The sequence below is a fragment of the Delphinapterus leucas genome, chromosome 14, assembly GCF_059928025.1.
Source record: "Delphinapterus leucas isolate spDelLeu-1000000601 "Yukka" chromosome 14, BTC_Dleu_Yukka2, whole genome shotgun sequence".
Taxonomy (NCBI): Eukaryota; Metazoa; Chordata; class Mammalia; order Artiodactyla; family Monodontidae; genus Delphinapterus; species Delphinapterus leucas.
In genome coordinates this window covers 11714310-11735857 of record NC_143142.1, presented here as the reverse complement: position 1 = coordinate 11735857, position 21548 = coordinate 11714310, and the positions used below count along the sequence as shown (strand labels likewise).

The window sequence follows — 21548 nt, the reverse complement described above, 5'->3', positions numbered from 1 at the left end:
CAGATAACAGCACAGGTGTGGACTGTAACATCCCGATGGGCAGCTGGGCATATACCACTCAAGATGGAGGTGGGTTCCTGGGAACGAACAAGCCCAAAGAATCACATTTAAAATGTTGGCTCTACCACTTCACAGGCTCGTTACGTCTCCTTCCCACAGTTTCTTCGCCTGTGAAATGCGGATAATGGTACCTACTTCCCAGGACCGTCCAGTCATGGGGATTCAGTTGGCCTGGCACATAGTAAGTGCTCATTGAAGAGTGGCTGTTACAGATACATCATTACTCTGCCTCCCAGGGCCTAGGTACCCTGGGACACCTGTCCCAATGGGCCTCTTTATGAGTCATGACCGTTGAATCTGGCAAATTCATTTGGAGTGACATGGGAGCCACAACACAGGACCCGGTTATGGGAATCCCATTACTGCCCAGCCCTGCCAGTGGAGCCCCCTGGCTGCAGGGAAGGATGTCTGACCCCCATGCCAGGGCCTCGCTCTGACCCAGCAGCCCTCCACCCCGGCATTCTGCAAACATTTATTGAGTACCTACTACTTGCCAGGCGCTATGCTCGGTGCTGGCGCGTAGGTAAACTGAGGAAGTCGGGGAGACTGAAGGTCTCCCACCAACCTTCTGCCCCAGCTGGTTAACAGGATGGGCGTGGACAGTATGCTCTTGAGAGGGTAGTCAGTGACAGGAGAGAAATGAGGCCGCCGAGGCATGCCCTCGGGAGAGTCAGGAAGAAACTTCCAGACACGGGGTTCCCACATTCCCGGGTCCAGGCTGACATATGCTGCATCTCATCCCTCTCCGAGGTCAGGACTATTACCTTACGGGCGACGGCTGGGCTGGGGGGCGTAAGGTGGGGCTGGGGGCCAGGGAGAGCATGCCCCTGCGCCTGCTCAAAGCCTTCCTCACTTCACAGGCAAAGCCAAAAGAGGACACAGCAAAAGCGCGACTCACCGAGGTCTGTTCCTTTGCCGCTGAGTGAGAATATAAATAAAAGCAAGCATCGTGTCACCAGCCCTTTCAGGCTGGGCTGAAGCGCATTCATCCAATGGTCAAGCGACTGTCCCGCTACAGATGGACCACCCACCCTCATCCATGGAGATGAAATCTGGGACTACTGGACCCCAGGGACGGAGGCGTGGGTCAGGGTGCATGTTTGACAAGAGCGGCAGCAGTGGGCCGACCCTCAGAGCCCAGGGGTCTGGGGAATCTATCTCCCAGGGGATCTGCCACGGAGGAACCAAGGTGACCAGCCAAGGCACAAGAGAAAGCTCCTTAGAGGATGTGAAGGGTTGAACTGAGCTCCCCGCGCCCACTAAAACAAAGATACATTCAAATCCTAACCCACAGTACCTCAGAATGCGACCTTATCTGGAAATAGGGTCACTACAGATGCACTGGTTAAGATAAAGTTGAACTTGAGTAGGATGGGCCCCTAATCCAATATGACTTGGTGTCCTAATGAGAAGATGGCCGTGAGAAGACAGACACACAGAAGGAGAAGGCTGTGTGACGACAGAGGCAGAGATTGGAGAGATGCGTCCGCAAGCCAAGGAATGCCTGAGATTGCCAGAAAACTGCCGGAAGTAAAGCAGCGGGCGGCCAGGAAGGACTCCCTTACGGGTGCCAGGGGGAACTTGGTCCTGCCGACACCCTGATTCTAGACTTCTAGGCTTCAGAAGCGTGAGAGCGTCCACTGTTGCTTGTGGTACTTTGCTACAGCAGCCCTAGCCGACTAGCGCAGAGGCGGAGGGGGGCTTGAGTGCATGGGTGGCATATCTGAAGCCAGACCAGCCCTCAGGGGATTGCTGGGTCAAAAGAAGGCTGGCAAGGGATGACGACAGGGAGGGCAAGTTTAGGGACTCAAGGCTGAGAACTAGCCAGTCAGGGATGGGAGTTTTGCCTCAAAAGCCCCTAAAATCAGTCTCTGAAATCCCAAGGGTCCTTGTTATGGACTGAATTGTGCACCTCCCCAGACCCCCGCCATTCATATGTTGAAGCCCTAACCTCCAGTGTGGCTGTCTTTGGAGATGGGCCCTTAAAGAGGTAATTAAGGTCAAATTAGGTCATAAGGGCAGGACCGTAATTCGATATCACTGGTGTCCTTGTAAGAGACACACCGGGCGTGTGTGCATCCAGAGGAAAGGCCACGTGAAGACACAGTGAGAGGCTGACTGTCTGCAAGCCAAGGAGAGAGGCCGCAGAAGAAACCAACCCGGACACTTGATCTTGGACTCCCAGTCTCTAGAACTGGGAGCCAATTCATTTCTGTTGTTGAAGCCCCCCTGCACCCCCCGACCCGCCGCCCTGAGACTGTGATGTTTCCTCATGGCAGCCTGAGCAGATTAGACTCTTTCAACCTCTGAGGCCCGAATTCCCTCCAGGTCCTGCACACCAAGGGGTCTCAACGTCGGCTCACGCCTCTCCCAGGACGGGGAGCTTTCTACCTTCCAAGGCAAGCCGTTAGAAAGTTCTTCCCCTGCTGGAACTTGTTCTTGGCCCCTGTAACTCCCTCCCCCTGGGTTCCTGTTCCTCCTCTGGGAACCATGTGCAAACTGGTTTTTTCTTCCTTCTGACAGTCGCCTAGATCAGAGGTCGGCAAAAGTCTTCGGTAGAGGGCAAGACTGTAAATATTCTCAGCTTGAAGGGCCACCTTGTCTCGGTTACAAGTAGCCAACTCTGTCGCAGCACAAATGAAACCAAGGCCCGTATGTAAATGAGTGGGTGTGGCTGTGAACCAACATTTGTTTATTGACATTGATATTTGAATTTCGTAGAGTTTTCACGTATCATGAGCTCTTCTGTTTTTTTCCCCAATTAAACACTGTAAAAACCACTTGGTGGGCTGGATGTAGCCCACGGGGCATAACGTGCCAACCCTAAGTCGAGATTTTTAAACATAGTGATTGGGCCTCAGTGTGTATCACTTGCTTCCTGTTCCTTAGACGATCAGTCACAGGCGAGGACAAGAACTGTGGGTGGTGACGAGTGGGACGGGATGTGTGCACATGGGTTGGAAGGTGGAAAGGCGGCAGACCAGGGTTTCCCAGATACAGGAGTCTAGTCTCCAGAGATCAATCCAGGGCTTCTAATGACGCAGAATCCAAGGTAGAAATAAAGGAGGACTCCATGGCAAGACAAGATTTTTCTTTTTGACCAGCAAAGGGAAAACGATGCCAAAACAATTAAGTGGAGACTTCGATTTCCAGTTCACTCTGGGGATGGTGACGTGTGGAGATGTCCCCACATAAGGTCCCCCTGCAAGGGGACTCCCCGTTTTATGAAAGACCTGTGACCAGGAAGAGCTGGTGGGAATTCAGTGTGCAAATCCACATGCCTTTGAAAGAAGGCAAGGTCAAGGCTCCCTAGTGAATCTCTACCCTGTGGACTGGTCCATCTGGGAAGCCTGTGTACCTAAGGGTTTGCTGAAAGCAGGGCGGAGACAGAGGCAGCTCGCTGCTGGGCGCCGGGCACCTGCACACAATCTGTGCTGTGGATTCTACAGAATGAGCCAATTGTGGGCTGGCAACTACGGTGTAAATATACACACCACCTTTTTTTTCCCCTTGCAAAAGATGAATGAACATGGCCTCCTCCCAGGGCTTCAGTGAATAAGGACTGAGGTCAGCAGGGAAAGCGGTGGTTTGGTTCCTTCTGGATCAAAATGTCTGCAAATAAAAGCTGGCTTCTAAACAATTCAGGGTGGTGCAGCTGGAGGGCGGTGGCTTCTAAACAATTCAGGGTGGTGCAGCTGGAGGGCGGTGCGGGGGTGGGCTGGACTGGCTACAGCGGAGACTGAGGAAGGAGGGAACAAAGTAAAGACCTGCGAAAAGAGGGAGGCGGCAAGGCGAGAGCAGGTGACGTGGGACCCTGTTCTGCAGGCAGAGAAACTCCAAAGGCGCAGGGGAAGCTGGGGTTTCTCCCTGGGTCCCTCAGGCTCCGCCCCTAACCTCAAGCTGGTGCTTGTGAACAAATGGAAAAATCAGCCTGTGGAGATGCTGCTGGGCCCTGCCAAAGGCTCTGGGTGGCCCTGTTAGTTGATTCTGGAAACAACGGAGGCAAGAGGGAGTGGGCTGCAGCTTCCGGGAGCTGACCTTGTCTGCTCATCCCCTTGCTTATTTCCCCCCCCACCCCGCACACACAGAGGTCCATGATAAAGACTGGGGTCCACGGACCCAAGAAGTCTGATTGGGCTAAAGAGATGTGAGACCCTCAGGAGGCCCCGGCTCAGGCCTGGGGCGGGTTCGCTGGGTGACCTGCCTTAACAGCGTGGCGGCCGCTGACAAGAGCTGCCCGCAGCGACAGCAAAGCAGCTGGGGCTTGTGCAAACACGTGTCAACGCCTCCAGGCACGCAAATGACGGGCTGAGGGCCACAGTGACAGATGCCCCAGAAGAGGAATGTTTAGGAATGGCCCACATGGAGGCCTGGAGCCTCTGGTCCCAGGCAGGTGGGAGCATTGGGAAAGTAACCAGGAAGGCCTTCTGGGGTTTCCCTCAGCCAGGGTCTCGGGAAGCATGACCGCTGTCATCATTTTTCCCAGTTTGGAAGCAGGCTTGGCCCCCCAGAGCGTGAACCAAAGTGGGGAAGATCCCCGTATCTCTGGTTGGACGTTGAGTCTGAGCCCAGGTGGGTTTTTGAAGTCGGAGGTCCCCTCTCTTTGAGGGAGACATCTAGATAAGGTGGCGACCAGAAGCAAGGCTGGGCAGTGCCCAAGAAGTACGGCGGGACTGTGGGCAGAGCCTGGGCCTCCTGCCTAATGCCCAGCTGTCCTGCTAGCGCCCTGCTGGGGGGCAGATTTCCCTCGGATGCCTGGTCAGGTGAATGGGGTCCAGGGTTTGGGGAACGTAAGACATTCCCTTGTCAGGTAAGGAACGTAAGACGGAGGCTCTCCCTGTCATTCTGCACCTGACTTGCTCCCAGCGACCCCCGTGCAGAACACTGGACCCTGGTGTGGTTACAGCAAGAGCAGCTGGGCCAGGTGGGGAGTGAAGGTGAGGGATGGAAGGCAGGGGCGCTGAGCGTGCAGAGGCGTCGAACGGGGAGCCGCTCTGCGGTTCGGCACCAGCTGGAGCTGAAAATGCAGAACCCCGACAAAGAGCTGCCCTCCTCGCCTCCCCAGTTGGACTTTTTAAGGGTGAAGCAGCAGGAGTGCGGGAGGGGTCATTTGCAAACAAGATGCCGTGCACACGCCCTGTAACCCAACACACACACCGAACCCAACGACCCATCTCCATCATGGTGGTGGATAAACTTAGCTGGTGTAAGTGCCAGGGCAGAGGGAGGGAAAAAGAATGTCCTAGAACTTCCCCCTCCCAGAACCCCAGTTCCCAAGGCTCAGACCTCAGGGGGCCGTCATGGATGAAGGTGAGCTGGAAGGAGCCCCCTGAAGTCATCTTGGCCAGGGAGCCACTGTGCTTTCCAAATGGAAGTGGGGGGCAGCGAGGAAGAAAGGGGACGAGGCTGTCACAGAACGGAGAGGGCAGCGGAAACGGGGAAGCATAGCCCAGAGAGACCCAGAGCGCAAAAGACATGCACTTCGGAGCGATACGCAGAGGTGCCCAAACCTTGACAGGCTTGGGGTGGGGGGGCCTCCGAGAACAGATGTTTGCACAGGAACAGCTGAGCTTCCCGCCCAGATCTCGGCCCCGTAGCCTCCACTAAGCGCGCGCTCAGCTCTGCATCCCCGTCCCGTCTTTCCAGAGAGCGCAGCTGGAACCCACCACGCAGACACCGAAACAGCTGATGGGCGCTCAGCCCCGGACCTGGGGCAGCCTGACTCCCGTCATCAAGGGCAATTGAGAGCGGACGGTGTCGCGCACGTAGACACACACGCACACACAGACCGGTCCTGTGAGCCTGCCCGCGTGGGACCCCTGCCCTAGCCTCCACGGCCCAGGGGCTCCACATCCAGCCCAAAGTTCTCTTGTCTACACCGTCCCCTGGGCCTCACTGATCAACTCTGCATCTCCCTGGCTGGTCCCATGAAGTCCTGGCTCGGGGTCCCCACCCCTGCCCGAGCGAAGGCGTGGGTCTGGGGTGCAGGGAAGCTGCCGGGCTCAGTCGTGCAGCGCTCCCAGGCCGGCCGGGGTCGGTACCCTCTGACGGTGAGCCTCTGGCCTCCTGAGCTGGCAGAGGGCAGAGCAGGGGAGGAGAGGTGGCTTGGGAGCTGAGGCAGCTGAGCGCTGTCCCTTTGTCCAGTGGTCACAGCCTGGAGCACGGAGAGAAGGGAGAGAGTGGCAAGAGGTCACATGGGTACGACAACGCCATCTTTTGTGAATTAGCGCCCTCTCGGAGGTCAGGTGGTCTGAGATGAGCTGTTCCCACCCTCCACAAGAAAAGGCGGAGGTCCTACTATGCGCTGGGCTCTGTGCCAAGCAACTCACATACCTGATCTCGTTTAAACCTGAGGATAGCCTGCAAGAAAGGCACATTACACCGCATTTACAGATGAGGCTCAGAGAGGTTAGGTGTTTTGTCCAAGGGTGCACAGCCAGGAAGCAGCAGGCTCTTCTCACTGGAGCATGTAGCTTCTGGACTAGGATGGTCACCCAGCTGTGAGCTGGGTTGAGGCCACGTGGAACCGGAACACCAGCCCATGTGCCATGTGGGGTTGCTGAGAATGCTCAGTAAGGGATGGAGATAAAGGAAGCGGAGGTGAGAAAAGACCCACACCATAGACTCCAGCTGTGGGTGGAGGCTTTGCTGACTACCGTTGAGCCAGGATCTGGGCTGTCAGGGGCAGAATTTATGCCCACTCTCCCAGGATGGTTCTAGAAAGACAGGCAGTCTTTGCCTAGAAGGCAGCAGAATGGAGGGGTCAAGATCATGGATTTAGGGTCCAGACCCATCTGGGTTCCAATATTTGCTCTGCTCCTTACTAGCTATGTGACCTGTGAATAGGCACTTAACCTCTCTGTGCCTCCTCTGGGGGTACCAGACTACCTCTTAGGGAGGCCCTGGGGATTCAGTGAGATAATGCAGGCAGAATGCTTGACACGGCACCTATCACACACGTGTTTAATAAGTGGTACCCAGATGATGGAGGTCGTGCTGGTGGTCGTGGTGATGAAAAAAACTGGAAGCAGGGACTTGAACAGACACTTATACACCAATGTTCACAGCAACACTATTCACAATAGCCAAAAGGTGCAAACAAACCAAGCCTCCGTCAACAGATGAATGAACAAACAAAACGTGGTATAGACTTACAACGGAATATCACTCAGCCGTAAAAAGGAATGATGGTCTAATGATATATGCTACACTGTGGATGAAACTTGAAAACATGCTGAGTAAAAGAAGCCAAACACAAAAAGATAAATATTGTATGCGGCCACTTATATGGAGCATGTAGAACAGGTAAATTCATACAGACAGAACGTAGATGAACGATTAGGGGTTAGGGAGAGGAGGGATTAACCATTATTTCCTTTCTCCTGAGTCTCTGAAATTTAGTGTAGATTTTCTACTCAAAGCCCATCTCAATCTAGACTCACCCCCTTCAAGTGTTCAATAGCCCCAGTTGGTATGTGGCTGTTTTGGGACAACACAGGCCCAAAGGGTGGTCCATGGACCAGCAGTGTCGGCATCACCTTGGAAATGCAAGATCTTGGGCCCCTCCCCAGACATACAGAATGAGAATCCGCATTTTAACAAAGTCCCTAGGTGATATGAATGCATATTAAATTTTGAGATGCACCGCTCTGGAAGGCAGGCTTGCCTCAGCCTTGCCTCCAGCTCACCACGTGCTAAGCCACACTGGGATTCTAGAAATGCCAGGTCCTCTGATGGAGCCATGGAGGGGCAAACCCAAGATCCCAGAGGCGAGTTTCGAGTTAGCGGCTCTCCTCCTGGGAACGTGCCAGCTGCACCTGAGACCTCTTGGTTGGTCCCCTGTGCAGATTACAAAGCCCTAGACAGGACCCAGATCCTGGGCCTACCGTAGCCAAGCCCTCCCCCAATCCACCGCCGACCCAGGCGGTTTCTGAAAGGACCACAGCAGCAGAGTGACCGTCTCAAAGCCGTCGAGTATGAGTGAAGAGCCTAGAGGGGCTGATGTTGTGGGGAGAGCAAACTCTAGACTGGGGAGTTGGGACCTGACCTGTGTCCCCAGCTTTGTCACCAACACCCCATGCAGATGTGGGTGAGTTGCTGAATGTCTCTGGGCCACGGTTTCTCCATGTGTAAAAGAAGGAGGCTGGATAAATCTGGAACGGCCAGGAAAGGCATCCACGCACTGATTCTAAGTAACTGCTGATGAGTGCCAGTGAGTGATGGCAGAAGCACTGTGATAGATTAGTCATGTCTGCCGTGGGTACAGGAATAGGACACAGACACCTTGCCCGTCTATCGTCCGTGAAATAGGTACACCCCAGGACTTTTCTACTTTGATGAACGGCTGACATGTAGGGCTTGGTGGGTTCAGGGTACCACCTCACCGTGTGATGCTCAGACTTACTGGGGCATCAACCTTCACCAGGAGGAAACAGGCAATGAGGCAGCCATGGTAGCCACGGGGATCCAGGCCCTGTACGGCAGCCTCTAGGACCCAAATTGCAGAGGAGATTCCCCTGAACAGAAACACGGTGGGGAAGGGTGGTACGCTGGGGAGGGAGGTGGGTACGCGGAAAGGAGACGGTTGGCAGAGGAGCTGGAGAGGGGAGCAAAAAGGTGACAAAGGCCAGAGGACAGGGCAGTGGGGAGAGATGCTAAGGGGTAACACTTACTCTGCAGACTTCCAGAAATGTCCAGGGTGAGACAGGCGGCGGTTCCGCTTTGGCAGCTTCTCCAGCATGTCCATAAGCTTGGTGAAGGTAGGTCTCTCTTCTTGTTCAAAGGCCCAGCAGAAGAGAAGAATGTCCTAAAAGAAACCAAGATGGTGATTTAACGTAACTAGTAACTTCTTGATTACTCCTTGACATCTCCTTGGATTTGTCTGTTTGTCTACCCATTTGTTCCACTGCCAGATTCCTCCATCATCCATCCATCCATCCACCCACCCATCCATCTATCCACCCACCCATCCATCTATCTGTTCATCTCAGTTCATGTATATATCCTTCATCTATCATCCAGCCATGCATCACTCATCCATTGCAACATCCATCCTTTTACTCATCCACTTTCTGAGCCTATATAGCAAACTAGGTAAATCCTATTATAGAAGGTCTGGGATACATTGAAATCAATAATGCTCCCCAAGGAGTTTCTTGGCATTTTTCTCAAAAAGGAGGGAGAAAAGGGAATCCTGAAGCTTCTATCCACATCCTAATATTATAAGCGCCCTTAAAGTCACAGACAGGAAAATTACTCTTAGTAATTGCCTCACTTGAGAAAGGAAATCTAGAGACAGGTAATCCTTAAAAACATACCGGATAATTATGCCTTCCCTGCCACATCTATCTTCTGATCAAAACAGGATTCTTCCTGATGTGTTTTACAGGATGATTACTAATTTATACTCAGGCTTCTCTGTTTCCACATGTCTTGTTCTGAGTTGGATAATGCCTTAAAAATTTTATGTAGATCCAAATAAAATTAGAATCATTAATACCAGTGATATCTTTTTTTTTTTTTTTTTTCCTAGTACGTGGGCCTCTCACTGTTGTGGCCTCTCCCGTTGCGGAGCACAGGCTCCGGACGCGCAGGCTCAGCGGCCATGGCTCACGGGCCCAGCCGCTCCGCGGCATGTGGGATCCTCCCGGACCGGGGCACGAACCTGTGTCCCCTACATCGGCAGGCGGACTCTCAACCACTGCGCCACCAGGGAAGCCCCTACCACTGATATCTTAATGTATGTCTTTAAAAAATAACAGAAAAAGAGGGATTCACTGGTTCTACTAGGCTCAGCAATCCCTTGCTAGGAAAAACCTGGCCAAGTGTTACTGTGCCTTGATAGTAGGAACCGGAATTGCAGGCACAGCTCAAAAGCTTTGCCTTCTAAGCTCCAAATGATCACCTGACGAGTCTGTGCGCAGGCTTTTTTGTCACCCTCCAGGAAAGCGTTTGCAACCTTATTAACATGCAGGAAAAAGAAGGCCCAGAATTGTGTCTGCTTCTCCCCTCATCCCCCAGACCTGGCACTATCCCGGGACTTACCGAGATTTCTTTTCCCATGCCAATCTGGCTGAGGTTGGGTTTCATGCCTGTGCCCATTTGCCAGATTATTGCCTCTGCTGGTTGGGTCTTGAAAGGCCACTCTCTGGCGTGGAGTTCATACCAGATTGTCCTGTTGGCAGACATTGTTAAAGGGTGTGATACGTCCCTTGCAACTCTGTGTCCCCTTACCAACGTGCGCCCACCCAGTCAGCCTGCTGGCTAACCACTCTGGCCCCCTAGTTTCTGCCTCACAGGGCGGGTGTTCTGCTACCTAAGATGTACATAAAGCTTTGTCAATGTCTTAGAAGTCATGCTTATCCCAGGATATCTTCTCTGGTGCCTGAATTAAAATGAATCAAAAGCTAGAACCTGAACAGTCTAATATAATACGGCTAGGATCTCTGACCCCATGCCTGTAATTTTAGGAAACTACTGTAAGGGGAATATAAGGGATACAGACAAAAACTCAATGACAAGGATCTTCTGTACACCATTATATAGAACACTGAAAAAAGTAGCAATAACACAATTGTTCAATAACAAGAATTGATACTTCCTAACACCATACACACACAAAAAACTCAAAATGGATTAAAGACCTAAATGTAAGGCCAGACACTATAAAACTCTTAGAGGAAAACATAGGCAGAACACTCTATGACATAAATCACAGCAAGATCCTTTTTGACCCACCTGCTAGAGAAATGGAAATAAAAACAAAAATTAACAAATGGGACCTAATGAAACTTAAAAGCTTTTGCACAACAAAGGAAACCATAAACAAGACAAAAAGGCAACCCTCAGAATGGGAGAAAATATTTGCAAATGAAGCAACTGACAAAGGATTAATCTCCAAAATTTACAAGCAGCTCATGCAGCTCAATAACTAAAAAACAAACAACCCAATCCTAAAATGGGCAGAAGACCTAAATAGACATTTCTCCAAAGAAGATATACAGATTGCCAACAAACACATGAAAGGATGCTCAACATCATTAATCATTAGAGAAATGCAAATCAAAACCACAATGAGGTATCACCTCACACTGGTCAGAGGGGCCAATCATCAAAAAATCTACAAACAACAAATGCTGGAGAGGGTGTGGAGAAAAGGGAATCCTCCTGCACTGTTGGTGGGAATGTGAATTGATACAGCCACTATGGAGAACAGTATGGAGATTCCTTAAAAAACTAAAAATAGAACTACCATGTGACCCAGCCATCCCACTACTGGGCATATACCCTGAGAAAACCATAATTCAAAAAGAGTCATGTACCACAATGTTCATTGCAGCTCTATTTACAATAGCCAGGACATGGAAACAACCTAAGTGTCCATCGACAGATGAATGGATAAAGAAGATGTGGCACATATATAAAATGGAATATTACTCAGCCATAAAAAGGAATGCAAGTGAGTTACTTGTAGTGAGGTGGATGGACCTAGAGTCTGTCATACAGAGTGAAGTAAGTCAGAAAGAGAAAAACAAATACCGTACGCTAACACATATATATGGAATCTAGAGAAATGGTACTGATGAACCTAGTGGAGGGCAGGAATAAAGACCCTGATGTAGAGAACGGACTTGAGGTCATGGGGGGAGGGGGAGGCTGGGACGCAGTGAGAGAGCAGCATTGACATATACACACTACCAAATGTAAAATAGCAATGGGAAGCAGCCGCATAGCACAGGGAGATCAGCTCAGTGCTTTGTGACGACCTTGGGGGGTGGGATAGGGAGGGTGGGAGGAAGGCTCAAGCGGGAGGGGATATGGGGATATATGTACACATATAGCTGATTCATTTTGTTGTACGGCAGAAACTAACGTCACATTGTAAAGCAATTATACTCCAATAAAGATTAAAAAAATAACAAGAACTGGTTACATGTATTATGGTAAATCCATAAACTAAGATATTTATTATTATTATAACATTTCAAAGAAATTTTGCTGACATAAAAATGCTCAAAATATAATTTTAAGTGAAAAAAACAGGACACAAAACTGTATATAAGGTATGTTATGCTTTTTAAATACCACTATATATGTATGGACAAGAGAATAAGAGCAACACAGCAAAATGTTAACAAGGGCTCCCTCTCAGTGATAGAAAGGACAGAATTTTTTTTCTATTATATTTGTGTTTTCTGAGAAGGAAACTTCCTTTGAAATAGTGGAAAGAAAAAAAAACAACAATCTGAGGGTCAGACTGCTTTGGGTTCAAGTCCTGATTCTATTCTATGCTAGTAACATGTCACTGGGTAGGTTGCTTCCCTTCTGAATCCAGGTTTCCCTACTTGCCAAATGAGAATGATGATAAAACTGCAGTGGAAGAATGTTTATCTGGGAGGCTGAATGCCAGAACAACTCGATGCTGGAATTATTCTAGAGAGGTCGACTATGTTATCGTCTGTTTCATAAATCACGACGTCGTAATGATGGAAGAAACGACTGCCTGCTGCAGTGAGCGGCACGTGGGGACGGATGGGGAGATGGGCTGGGCAGTGCCTAAGTGATGCTGGGAGGTGTGGGCGGCAGTGAGGACCATGGTGCATGTGTCGGGGTGTTCAGAGGATGCTGGGGTGTCACTGAGCTGTACGGTGGGGATAGGTCTCAACTCACTGAGAAGATTCCCCAACTCAGGGACTAACTGAAACCATCCTAGGAAATGATCTTTCTTCTAACCTAAGATAATTTATGTAAATTTGCTTTAAAGAACACGAAGCACTCAGTTACCCTTTTTACTGATAGAGGACTGTATCAAACCAGCTATTTCTAGGGTTCCGCCTCTCAGCATCTTCTCATCCCTCTGGGGCGAGGAGGGGTGGTGATGCTCAGGTGTTGGGATGTTGAGTTAGGTGGTCAGGAAGTTCTCAAGTTACGTGCTGGATGATTCTAGTTCATCATAAACAATAACACTGATTGAGTTTTCACTCTGTACTAGACACTAATCTTAGGCTTTTGTATTTACTATGATTATGGGGGAGGTGTATTAGCATGCCTTTTATTCTGATGTTCTGCTATCTGGGGCCTTGCTGACCCTGGCGGGACTGCCCCTCTCAGGGCTAGCCAATTCCTAGAGATAGTAAAGGACTGACCTGTAAGTGTGCTTTTCATATGCAAACTAAACAATCCAAAGTCCTCCACCATCCCTCCATCTCCCGCTATCAGGCTCAGGGCCAATATTCACCTTCCCTACTCAGGACAGCCCCCATACCCCAGAGCCCACTGCAATTAGTTAAACTAGCGAATGCTAAGCCTGCTTACCCTGCCTCGCCGCTTCCTTCCCGAGAAAACCACAATAACGGCTCTTGCCCACATTTTCTTCCTGCTCCCTCTGCCTCCTGACTGACCCTGGTGTTTCCCCGTGTGGCCCTGCGTGGTATGATGTGCCCTCTCCTTCTGGGGACTGTGAATAACAAACTATCCAGTGGTAGTTGTTTCCTGATCTATTGGCCTCATCAAACCCGAATAATAATAAAACCCACATTTTAAACAAGATTTTTAAATCTATTATCAGCTCCATTTTACAGCTGGGGAAACTGAGGCTCACAAAGGTTACATACCTTACCCAGGGTCATACAGCAAAATAAGAGGTATAGCCAGAGCTGAAGCCATCTGCCTACAGAATTACACCACTGGCCATTATGCTATACTGAGAAACCTACACTCCATCCCATTTGAGGGTCCTTTGTAATTGGGGCAGTGAACTATTTGGGAGGGCAACCCTCTAGTTGATGGTTGGGGCCTAGTGAAGGAGGCACCCACAGAGTGTAGGCACCACTCACGTGAAGGGGGGAAGGGAGCCTATCAGGAGCTTGGCCTTGTGCTGTGTGCCTTACAGGTGTTTTCTCATTCAATCCTTAGAACATCTCAATGGGCTTTATTATCTTTGACTTATGGCTGAGGGAAGTAGGGCTTTGAGTGCTGAAATGACTCTCAAGCCTGGGGGCTCTGTGGTTAAAAGCTCCAACCCTGGGGTCGGGATGTCCCAAGTTTGACTCCCAGCTTCACTGCTAATTACCATAAGGCAAGTCACTAAGCCACTCGGAACCTCAGTTTCCTCATCTGTCAATTGGGAACAATGGTACCTGCTTCAAAGTGTGCTTCTGAAGATGCCATGAGACAGCACCCACCACAAGCTTAACACGGTGCTCAGTACACTTTTAAAAGTCCATTTTTGTTCTAAGTCATGCCCCAGCATGATGTTCCCAAGCAACAAGATGCACCTAATTGGCAGGAAACCAGGAGCACCAGGCCCCTCGGAATTCAGCAGTGTCAGGAATAAAAGCCTCATTAAAACTCCTTTTCAAACCTAACTTTCAAGAGAAACTCGCTTGAAGGGGAAAAAAATTGCTAAAGATTAAAACTGCAGTGGAAAACCAATTACTTACTTTGGTACATTTTGTTAATTACATTCTTTTTTCTTTTGCTAAATTGATAGTAAAATATACCAACTTAATTATTGCAATTTGGTTTCAGATAACAATATCTAACTAGATAAAGATTTGGGCATAAACTAAGCAGGGCAAGTGACAGCCTCTTAAGGGGCCCAAGTGACAGATGGCGAGAATACTGATGTGCCAGCAAACACTGCCCCCACCCCGATTTATAGACAGCACGCAGCAGGGGTGCTTTTCCGGGCAAGATATTCTCTGTAACATCTCTTGGTGGCGCTAAATCTAACTGCACACATCTGCAAGCCTCCAACTTTCCCAAGCAGCTTTCCCAGCTTATCTCTGCCAGTCCATGTAACCGCCCCCACGGTCGAGGTAAGGTGAGGATTAGCATGGCCACCTGAGGGACAGGCGCACGGAAGCCTTCCTGCTGTACCTTCTCAGAGCGTCTGGATCTGCATCTCAGGGCTGTGCCCTGGACCCTCTCTCCCTCCTCTGTACTTTCAAAGACACCTCATCCCCTCCCACGGCTGCAGTTACTCTCTTTGCCGCCAAGTCCTGAACTCTTCTTTCCCAAACTTAAAATGTGTAGATTCAGCCGCCTTCTGGTTGCTTCCCTCGGCTGTCTCCAAGGTAGCTCAAACTGTGTCCAAATCTGCTCGCTCTGCCTTCCTGGCATGGCCCAGCCCTGCCCCACCTCCAGGGTCTCTACTTTGGTGAATGGCACCACTGTCTGCTAAGCTGCTTCAGGCAGATATCTGGCATCACCCACATTTAAACCAACGATCGAGCCCTATCACTTCCACCCCCAAAATGCTGCTTCTTATGTCCAATCCCAGCTTTCACACCCACTGGCACTGATTCAGCAGAGGATCGCAGCATCTCCCCCTTGCGTTGGTCAACTGGCCCCAATCTCGTCCTTCTCCTTTCCGTTTTCAACACAGTAGTGATTGTTCTAAAGCTCAGAGTGTGATTATGTGCTCAATACACTTTTAAAAGTCACTCTCCTGCTCAATAACCATCAGTGGCTCCCTACTGCCCTGAAGATGAAAACTCCTTAACTCAGCCTCTAGGTCCCTGCAGAATGCCTTCTTTCCTCTCTAGTCCCTCATCTCACCACCCCAGGCTCATTTTTTCCTGATTCTCCATCCATCAGCTTCGTCTTCTTCCCTCCACTCCTGCTCCCCACATATTCCTCCATTGTGGGCAATTTGTTCTTTTTCACCCTTGTTGCTTTTCATGTGCTCCTTCTATCTGGAACACTTCACCTTACCCTCACCTGGACTACTTACACTCAATCTTTAACACAGGCTCAGGAGTCACCTCCTCCAGGAAGCTCTCTCTGATCTCCCAGGTTGGATTTAGTTCCTCCTTTCTTCCCACAGTCCTGTGTTTATCCCCAGCATAGCACTTATCACAGAATTTTGTAAAAAAACTGTTTCCTTGTCTGTCTTCCACCAGACAAGAGAGAATAGGGACCTATGGTGGTTTTAAAATGTCCACAAATTGTTTGATACTCCTTCCTGTAAAAAGTGGAGCTTAATTCCCCTCCCCATGATTTGCTGACTTGCTTCTAACAAACAGAATATGGTAGAAGTGACGATGTACAATTTATGCGACTAAGTCATAAAGGCAATGCAGCTTCTTGCCGCCGTGTTGTGAGGTCACTCAAGCAGCCTTTGGAAAGGTCTGTGTGGTGAGGAACTGAGGCCTCCTGCCAACAGCCATGTGAGCAGGCCACCTTGGAAATGGATCCTCAGCCTGTCAAACCTTCAGATGAGACCTCAGCCCTGGCCAACATCTTGACTGCAGCCTAATGCAAGATCCTGAGCCAGTTCAGAACCACGCCCAAATTCCTGGCCACAGAAACTTGAGATAATAAAGGTCGTTTTAAGCCACTAAGTTTTTGACAATTTGTTAAGAACAGGCACCCAGTAAATAGCTATTGCATGAATGAATGAATGAATCAGGTAACTTGCCATGGTCACACAACCAGTTAGAAACCAGGCATGAAGGTTTGCTAGGGTCTCTCTACTACAGCCCACTCAGATCCCCCCTAACTCACCCAGAAATCCAGCCACCTTTTCCTCCGCAGACAGATGCCCTGTCCCTTCCAGAAGCACTAAGGGAATGTTTTGGGAAGTGCCCCTCTGCCCAGGCTGGGGCTCTCAAAAGCCAGGGTGGGCCACCTACCCAAGCGCAAAGACGTCCGAGTGTTTGGAGAAGGGGAGCTTGTCTTCCTCTGTGTCGGGAGACAGCTGACGGATGATCTCCGGGGCCAAGTGGCACAGCCAGCCGCTCTGGATGCGCAGCTTGTCATCACGCCTGGAGAGGCAAAGCACAGTGAGCCCCGTTTCACAGCCCAGGGAGGACCAGCCCTCCATCACGGACCCCAAGTCCCTGGACCATCTCTGCTGGCTTTCTTGTGTTCCTCCCCCATCCCTAGCCCCCCATCAAGCACTGCCTGACCTTGTACTTGAGGCCAAGACTCAGTGGGAGGTGCAGGAAAGGCTGATCTGGAGAGAGACACCCAACACCCAAACAGTCATCGTGTCCCTTCGCCTCTGAGGCGCCCCCTTCTCCATCTTCATTTAACAAATACAGCCGATTCTTGTTATTCGTGGTGCTTATGTTCTATAAAGTCTCAGCAAACACTGAATTAGTGAAAACTGAGTTTTTGCTCCTGGAGGAAATGTATATATACACACGCATGCACACATCTCAAAAAGATTATAATCTTAAATCCTAAAAACAATTCATCCTAGTCTATTTTATTTTACACAAGAGAAAATGAGGCTCAGAAGTATTACGTGATTTGCCCTGAGGCTGCCCCACTACCAGGGGGCAGAATTGCAAAACCCATCCAACTGGCCCCAGAGCTGGAGCTGCTTGCCCTGCACTGCACCATCCCATCTCCATCCTCTGGTCATCGCTGATGAGAGCTGAAACAAAACTGCACAGCATCCTCTCCTTGGACCTCAGCTGGGAGCATGTGCATCAGTTGACTCAAGTTTTTCACCACCCTGTACATGTCCACGAATGACTGTGAATGTGCCGCGAGTATTGATTTGGGGGTTACAAATACATTTTAGCGAGTAGGTGAATTTGCAGATATGGAATCCGCGAATAATGAGGACCGGCTGTATTTATGAGCACCCACTCTGCCTAGGCTCTGTTCTCTGCACTGGGACCACAGCAGTGAACAAGATTGACAAAGTCCCTGCCCTCCTGGAGCTTGTACTTTGGTAGGGGAAAGTGATGACAAATGAATTATCTAAATAGAAAAGATTAAAATAGGAGAATGTGTCAAAGATAAGAGGGAGCTTACTTTAGGTAAAATGTGAGCTAAGATTTTCATGACATAAAGGATCCAGCCATGAGAACAAGGAGAAGCGTATTCCAGGCAAGAGATCATGACATAAAGGATCCAGCCATGCGAACAAGGAGAAGAGTATGCCAGGCAGGAGAGAAGTTAGGACAAAGGCCCAAGGCAGGCCCTCTTTGGGGCGTTCTAGAAACCCCAAGAACATCAGTGTAGTGGGGACATATCATGCTACCCCACTGGCATGACCAGGCCCTGTGGGGTGGGGTGGGGTGGAACGCTGCTGCCCAAAGGGCAAACGTCCCTGTTCCCATCTCATCCAACAGCCCCTTCCGCCTCCTCCTGACTCACTGGGGCAGTGGAGGTTTGGAATTGTAGGGCTGGGCCAGGAAGGAGGGTGCTGGCCACTCGCTAACCATCATCCTGGGGCGGACGTGAGCACGTGCCTAGAGGGGGCTGGAAGCCAGGCCTGGCACAGACACCCTGGAGTGTCCTGTTCCCATGGTGATGGACCCATCGGTGACCAACCCAAATCATCTTCATTATGGTTATTATTATGATCAATAACAGCCTGTGGGCAACTGGCATGATACCACTGGCATCTCAAATGACACCTTTTCTGGACGATGGTAGAACAGCTGTAGGCAAGGCAATGCCGGGGACGGGCTCAGGGGAAGCTCTGGCATCTGTATGGATGTTCAGGGCGTGCTCACTTCACCGCTACCCCCACCCCTGCCCCAGGCTCGGCTGATCTCCCCTTTCTGGGCACCCAGCACTGTCAATGCCCCAAGGTCTAACTGAGGGAAGGGTAGGAAGGCAAGTAACTCCTGCTGAGTACCTCCTGTATGTCAGGCTGTCCACCCAACTTAATTCTTATGTGCCCACAATCAGGTGGATATCACCCCTGTTCTATGGGTGAGGAAATAGCCTCAAAAAGCTTAAGTGACCCTCCCAAAGCCATGGAGGTAACAAGGGAAAGAACTAACATCCGTTTGATTGCAAGTCTTTAAAACTCCAGCGACTAAACTCCTAACCACAATTCTACACGAATTCTATAGCACACCATCTGGGAACAAAGTTCTGAACTAAGCCCTATTTTCCCTCCAACAGGGAAAAAAGCACAGGAAGCCACCAATGGCTACTCCTGGGTAGCCAGACGCTGTGGATCTCTGGTTGGGAGAGATTGCTGAGGGCTCCCTGGCCTCTTGCAACACCAACTGGGTTTGCCTTGACAGCCAGGCTGGGGCACAGTGGGGGCGGGGGCGGTGTGCTGTCTGGGCGACAAGGCCAGAAGCCACCTTGCCCTTGACTTGCACTCCCTTCCTGGTTGACACTGGGCCTTCATGAATGAGCTGAAGGTCATTCCTTTTCCCTTTGCTTTCTCGTCTCCCTGTGGCTTCAGAAAACCATGAATCTAAAGGGAAAAAATCAGGGACTTCCCTGGTGGCGCAGTGGTTAAGAATCCGCCTGCCAATGCAGGGGACACGGGTTCGAGCCCTGGTCTGGGAAGATCCCACATGCCGCGGAGCAGCTAAGCCCGTGAGCCACAACTACTGAGCCCACATGCCACAACTACTGAGCCCGCGTGCCACAACTACTGAAGCCCACACTCCTAGAGCCCGTGCTCCACAACAAGAGAAGCCACCGCAATGAGAAGCCTGCGCACCGCAACAGAGTAGACCCCACTCGCCGCAACTAGAGAAAGCCTACGTGCAGCAACGAAGACCCAACGCAGCCAAAAATAAATAAATTTTAATAAATAAATAAAGGGAAAAGATCAGAGGCCCTCTGGTTTTGGGGGGAGAAGCCACTGACAAGGAGAAATCGTGTGGACCTGCCACCAGGAGGGAGGAATCTGATTTTTTTTTTCTTAAGAGCCTTGAGCTAGGTTAAAGACAACACCTGCTAACCCTCTTGTCTTGACACAAATACCTGGGCTCATAGTGATGTCACCAACTGCTTCCTCTGCCCTTGGCCTGGGGCAGTGGAAACAGGGAGGGAGCGATTCCCCAACCAGTAAACTGGAACCTAAGTGGGTTCTTGGCTTCTTGGGTTCTGACTTGATGACTCTCTCCATCTATCCACTGATCCATTTGTTAATTTCCTGTCTACTTACTTTCTTATCTTAGGGACTAGATGTAGTTTTGGAGATGAATCTCTTTGGGTGGAGTAAAATCTAAAAAAAAACCCTTAAGCTTCTGTTTGTTACTGCAACACACAGGAACAGCTAGATCGGGCTCCACCACATTTCAGAGGGTCTGACTGAGATTCAAGGTATTACAGAGCATGAACAAAATTCACTTTGTTGGGGGGCTCCTGGGTGTACCTCAAAGGGATCAGGGATTCTCCAAAGCAGCTGAAATGGAAGTACAATGACAGAAACCAGGGCTTGGGGGGTGCTGCCTTTCTGGAGAGGCATACCATTTGTTGAAAGAGGCATGATTAGAGAGAACATGCTGGGTTTAAAGTGTGTGTGTGTGTGTGTGTGTGTGTGTGTGTGTGTGTGAGTGTGTGTCGCACACACTCCAAATTAAAAGTCACAAAGGGCAGACCTTCTGAATTATGGGTTGTTTACTTGGGTTCAGGCTGCTTTTCACATGGTCAACTCAAGGTAGCTTGCTCTAGGGTGAGTGGTGGCTGAGAGTTTATTACTTAACAATAGTTAATGACCCTCCTGGGTGCTACTGAGGAGGTGTATGCAAATTAATACTAATCACAACAACTCCACAGAAGCTCCTGGCTTGGCCAGAAAGTTCGCTCGGGTTTGCCCATAAGATGGTACAGAACAACCCGAGCGAACTTTTTGGCCAAACCAGTATTCTTCGTAGTGCTCAATGTGCTCCAGGCAGTGTGCTGGATGCTTGCTGTGTGTTGTCCTATTCTACCCTCGTAACGACCCTCTGAGGCAGGAAGCATCATACCCGTCACTTTTCTTGCAGGAAAGTGAAGGCACAGTTCATAAGTGGCAGAGTCAAGTTGGGCCCCGGGTGGGTCTGACTTTAAATCCCTTGCTCTTAACTACACTCCTGCTGTACTAAAACAACGGGGTTCATAAGAAAACTTTGAGCAAGGGTGCTTGGGGGAGCCCAGCTTCCATGTGCGTGTTTGGAGTAAGGAGAGTGTCTTCCAGTGAAACTCAAGGGCAAGGGCGTTGCAGGATTGAAGGATGCTTTGTGCCCATTCAAAGGCGCCATTTCCAAGGGACTCAGAGTGTGACCTGGGCATCCGCACTGCATCATGGGCTCAGCAGCCTAGCCGCACAGCTAAGCGACCTCAGGTCCAGCATCGCGTCTAGGTCACTGAAGCCATCTGGGTGACTTCTCATCCCCTGACCGTCATCTGTCAAGAACCCCTCTGGGCCCTTCTACCACCTCTCACCTGCCAGCCTGCAGCACCCCGGAAATGCTGAAGAGCCCGAAGTCTGTGATCACCACTTTGCCGTTGTCGTAGAAGACGTTCTTGGACTTGAGGTCCTTGTGCAGGATTCCCTTGGCGTGGAGGTAGCCCATGCCCTGCAAGAAACAAGGATACAGGGAGCTGCCAGAGGACACCCATGCGCTCACTGCCAACCTGGCTCGGGTTCACGATTCACACGCCCTGCCTTTCCACTGAAACCACACTGAACAGCTGCAGATCTGGGACCCAAATGCCAAGGTTTGCAGGTGGGGTGGAGAAGGCATGGCGAGTGGGAACAGGCAGGGTCCCCAAGATAGAAATCTGCC

At 50.4% G+C, this 21548-nt stretch overlaps 1 protein-coding gene across 1 annotated transcript in view; it reads right to left on the bottom strand.

Annotated features, from left to right (window-relative positions):
- Positions 1-892: 892 nt before the first annotated feature.
- KSR2 (kinase suppressor of ras 2) overlaps positions 893-21548 on the bottom strand; it is a 66126-nt gene continuing 45470 nt past the window's right edge. The window contains exons 3-7 of the mRNA XM_022598116.2: positions 21205-21338; positions 16698-16829; positions 10105-10234; positions 8733-8866; positions 893-6214 (exon numbers count right to left, since the gene is read on the bottom strand). Of these exons, the coding sequence (XP_022453824.2) occupies positions 6208-6214; positions 8733-8866; positions 10105-10234; positions 16698-16829; positions 21205-21338 (537 nt within the window). The 3' untranslated portion in view covers positions 893-6207. The remainder of the gene's footprint in view (positions 6215-8732; positions 8867-10104; positions 10235-16697; positions 16830-21204; positions 21339-21548) is intronic.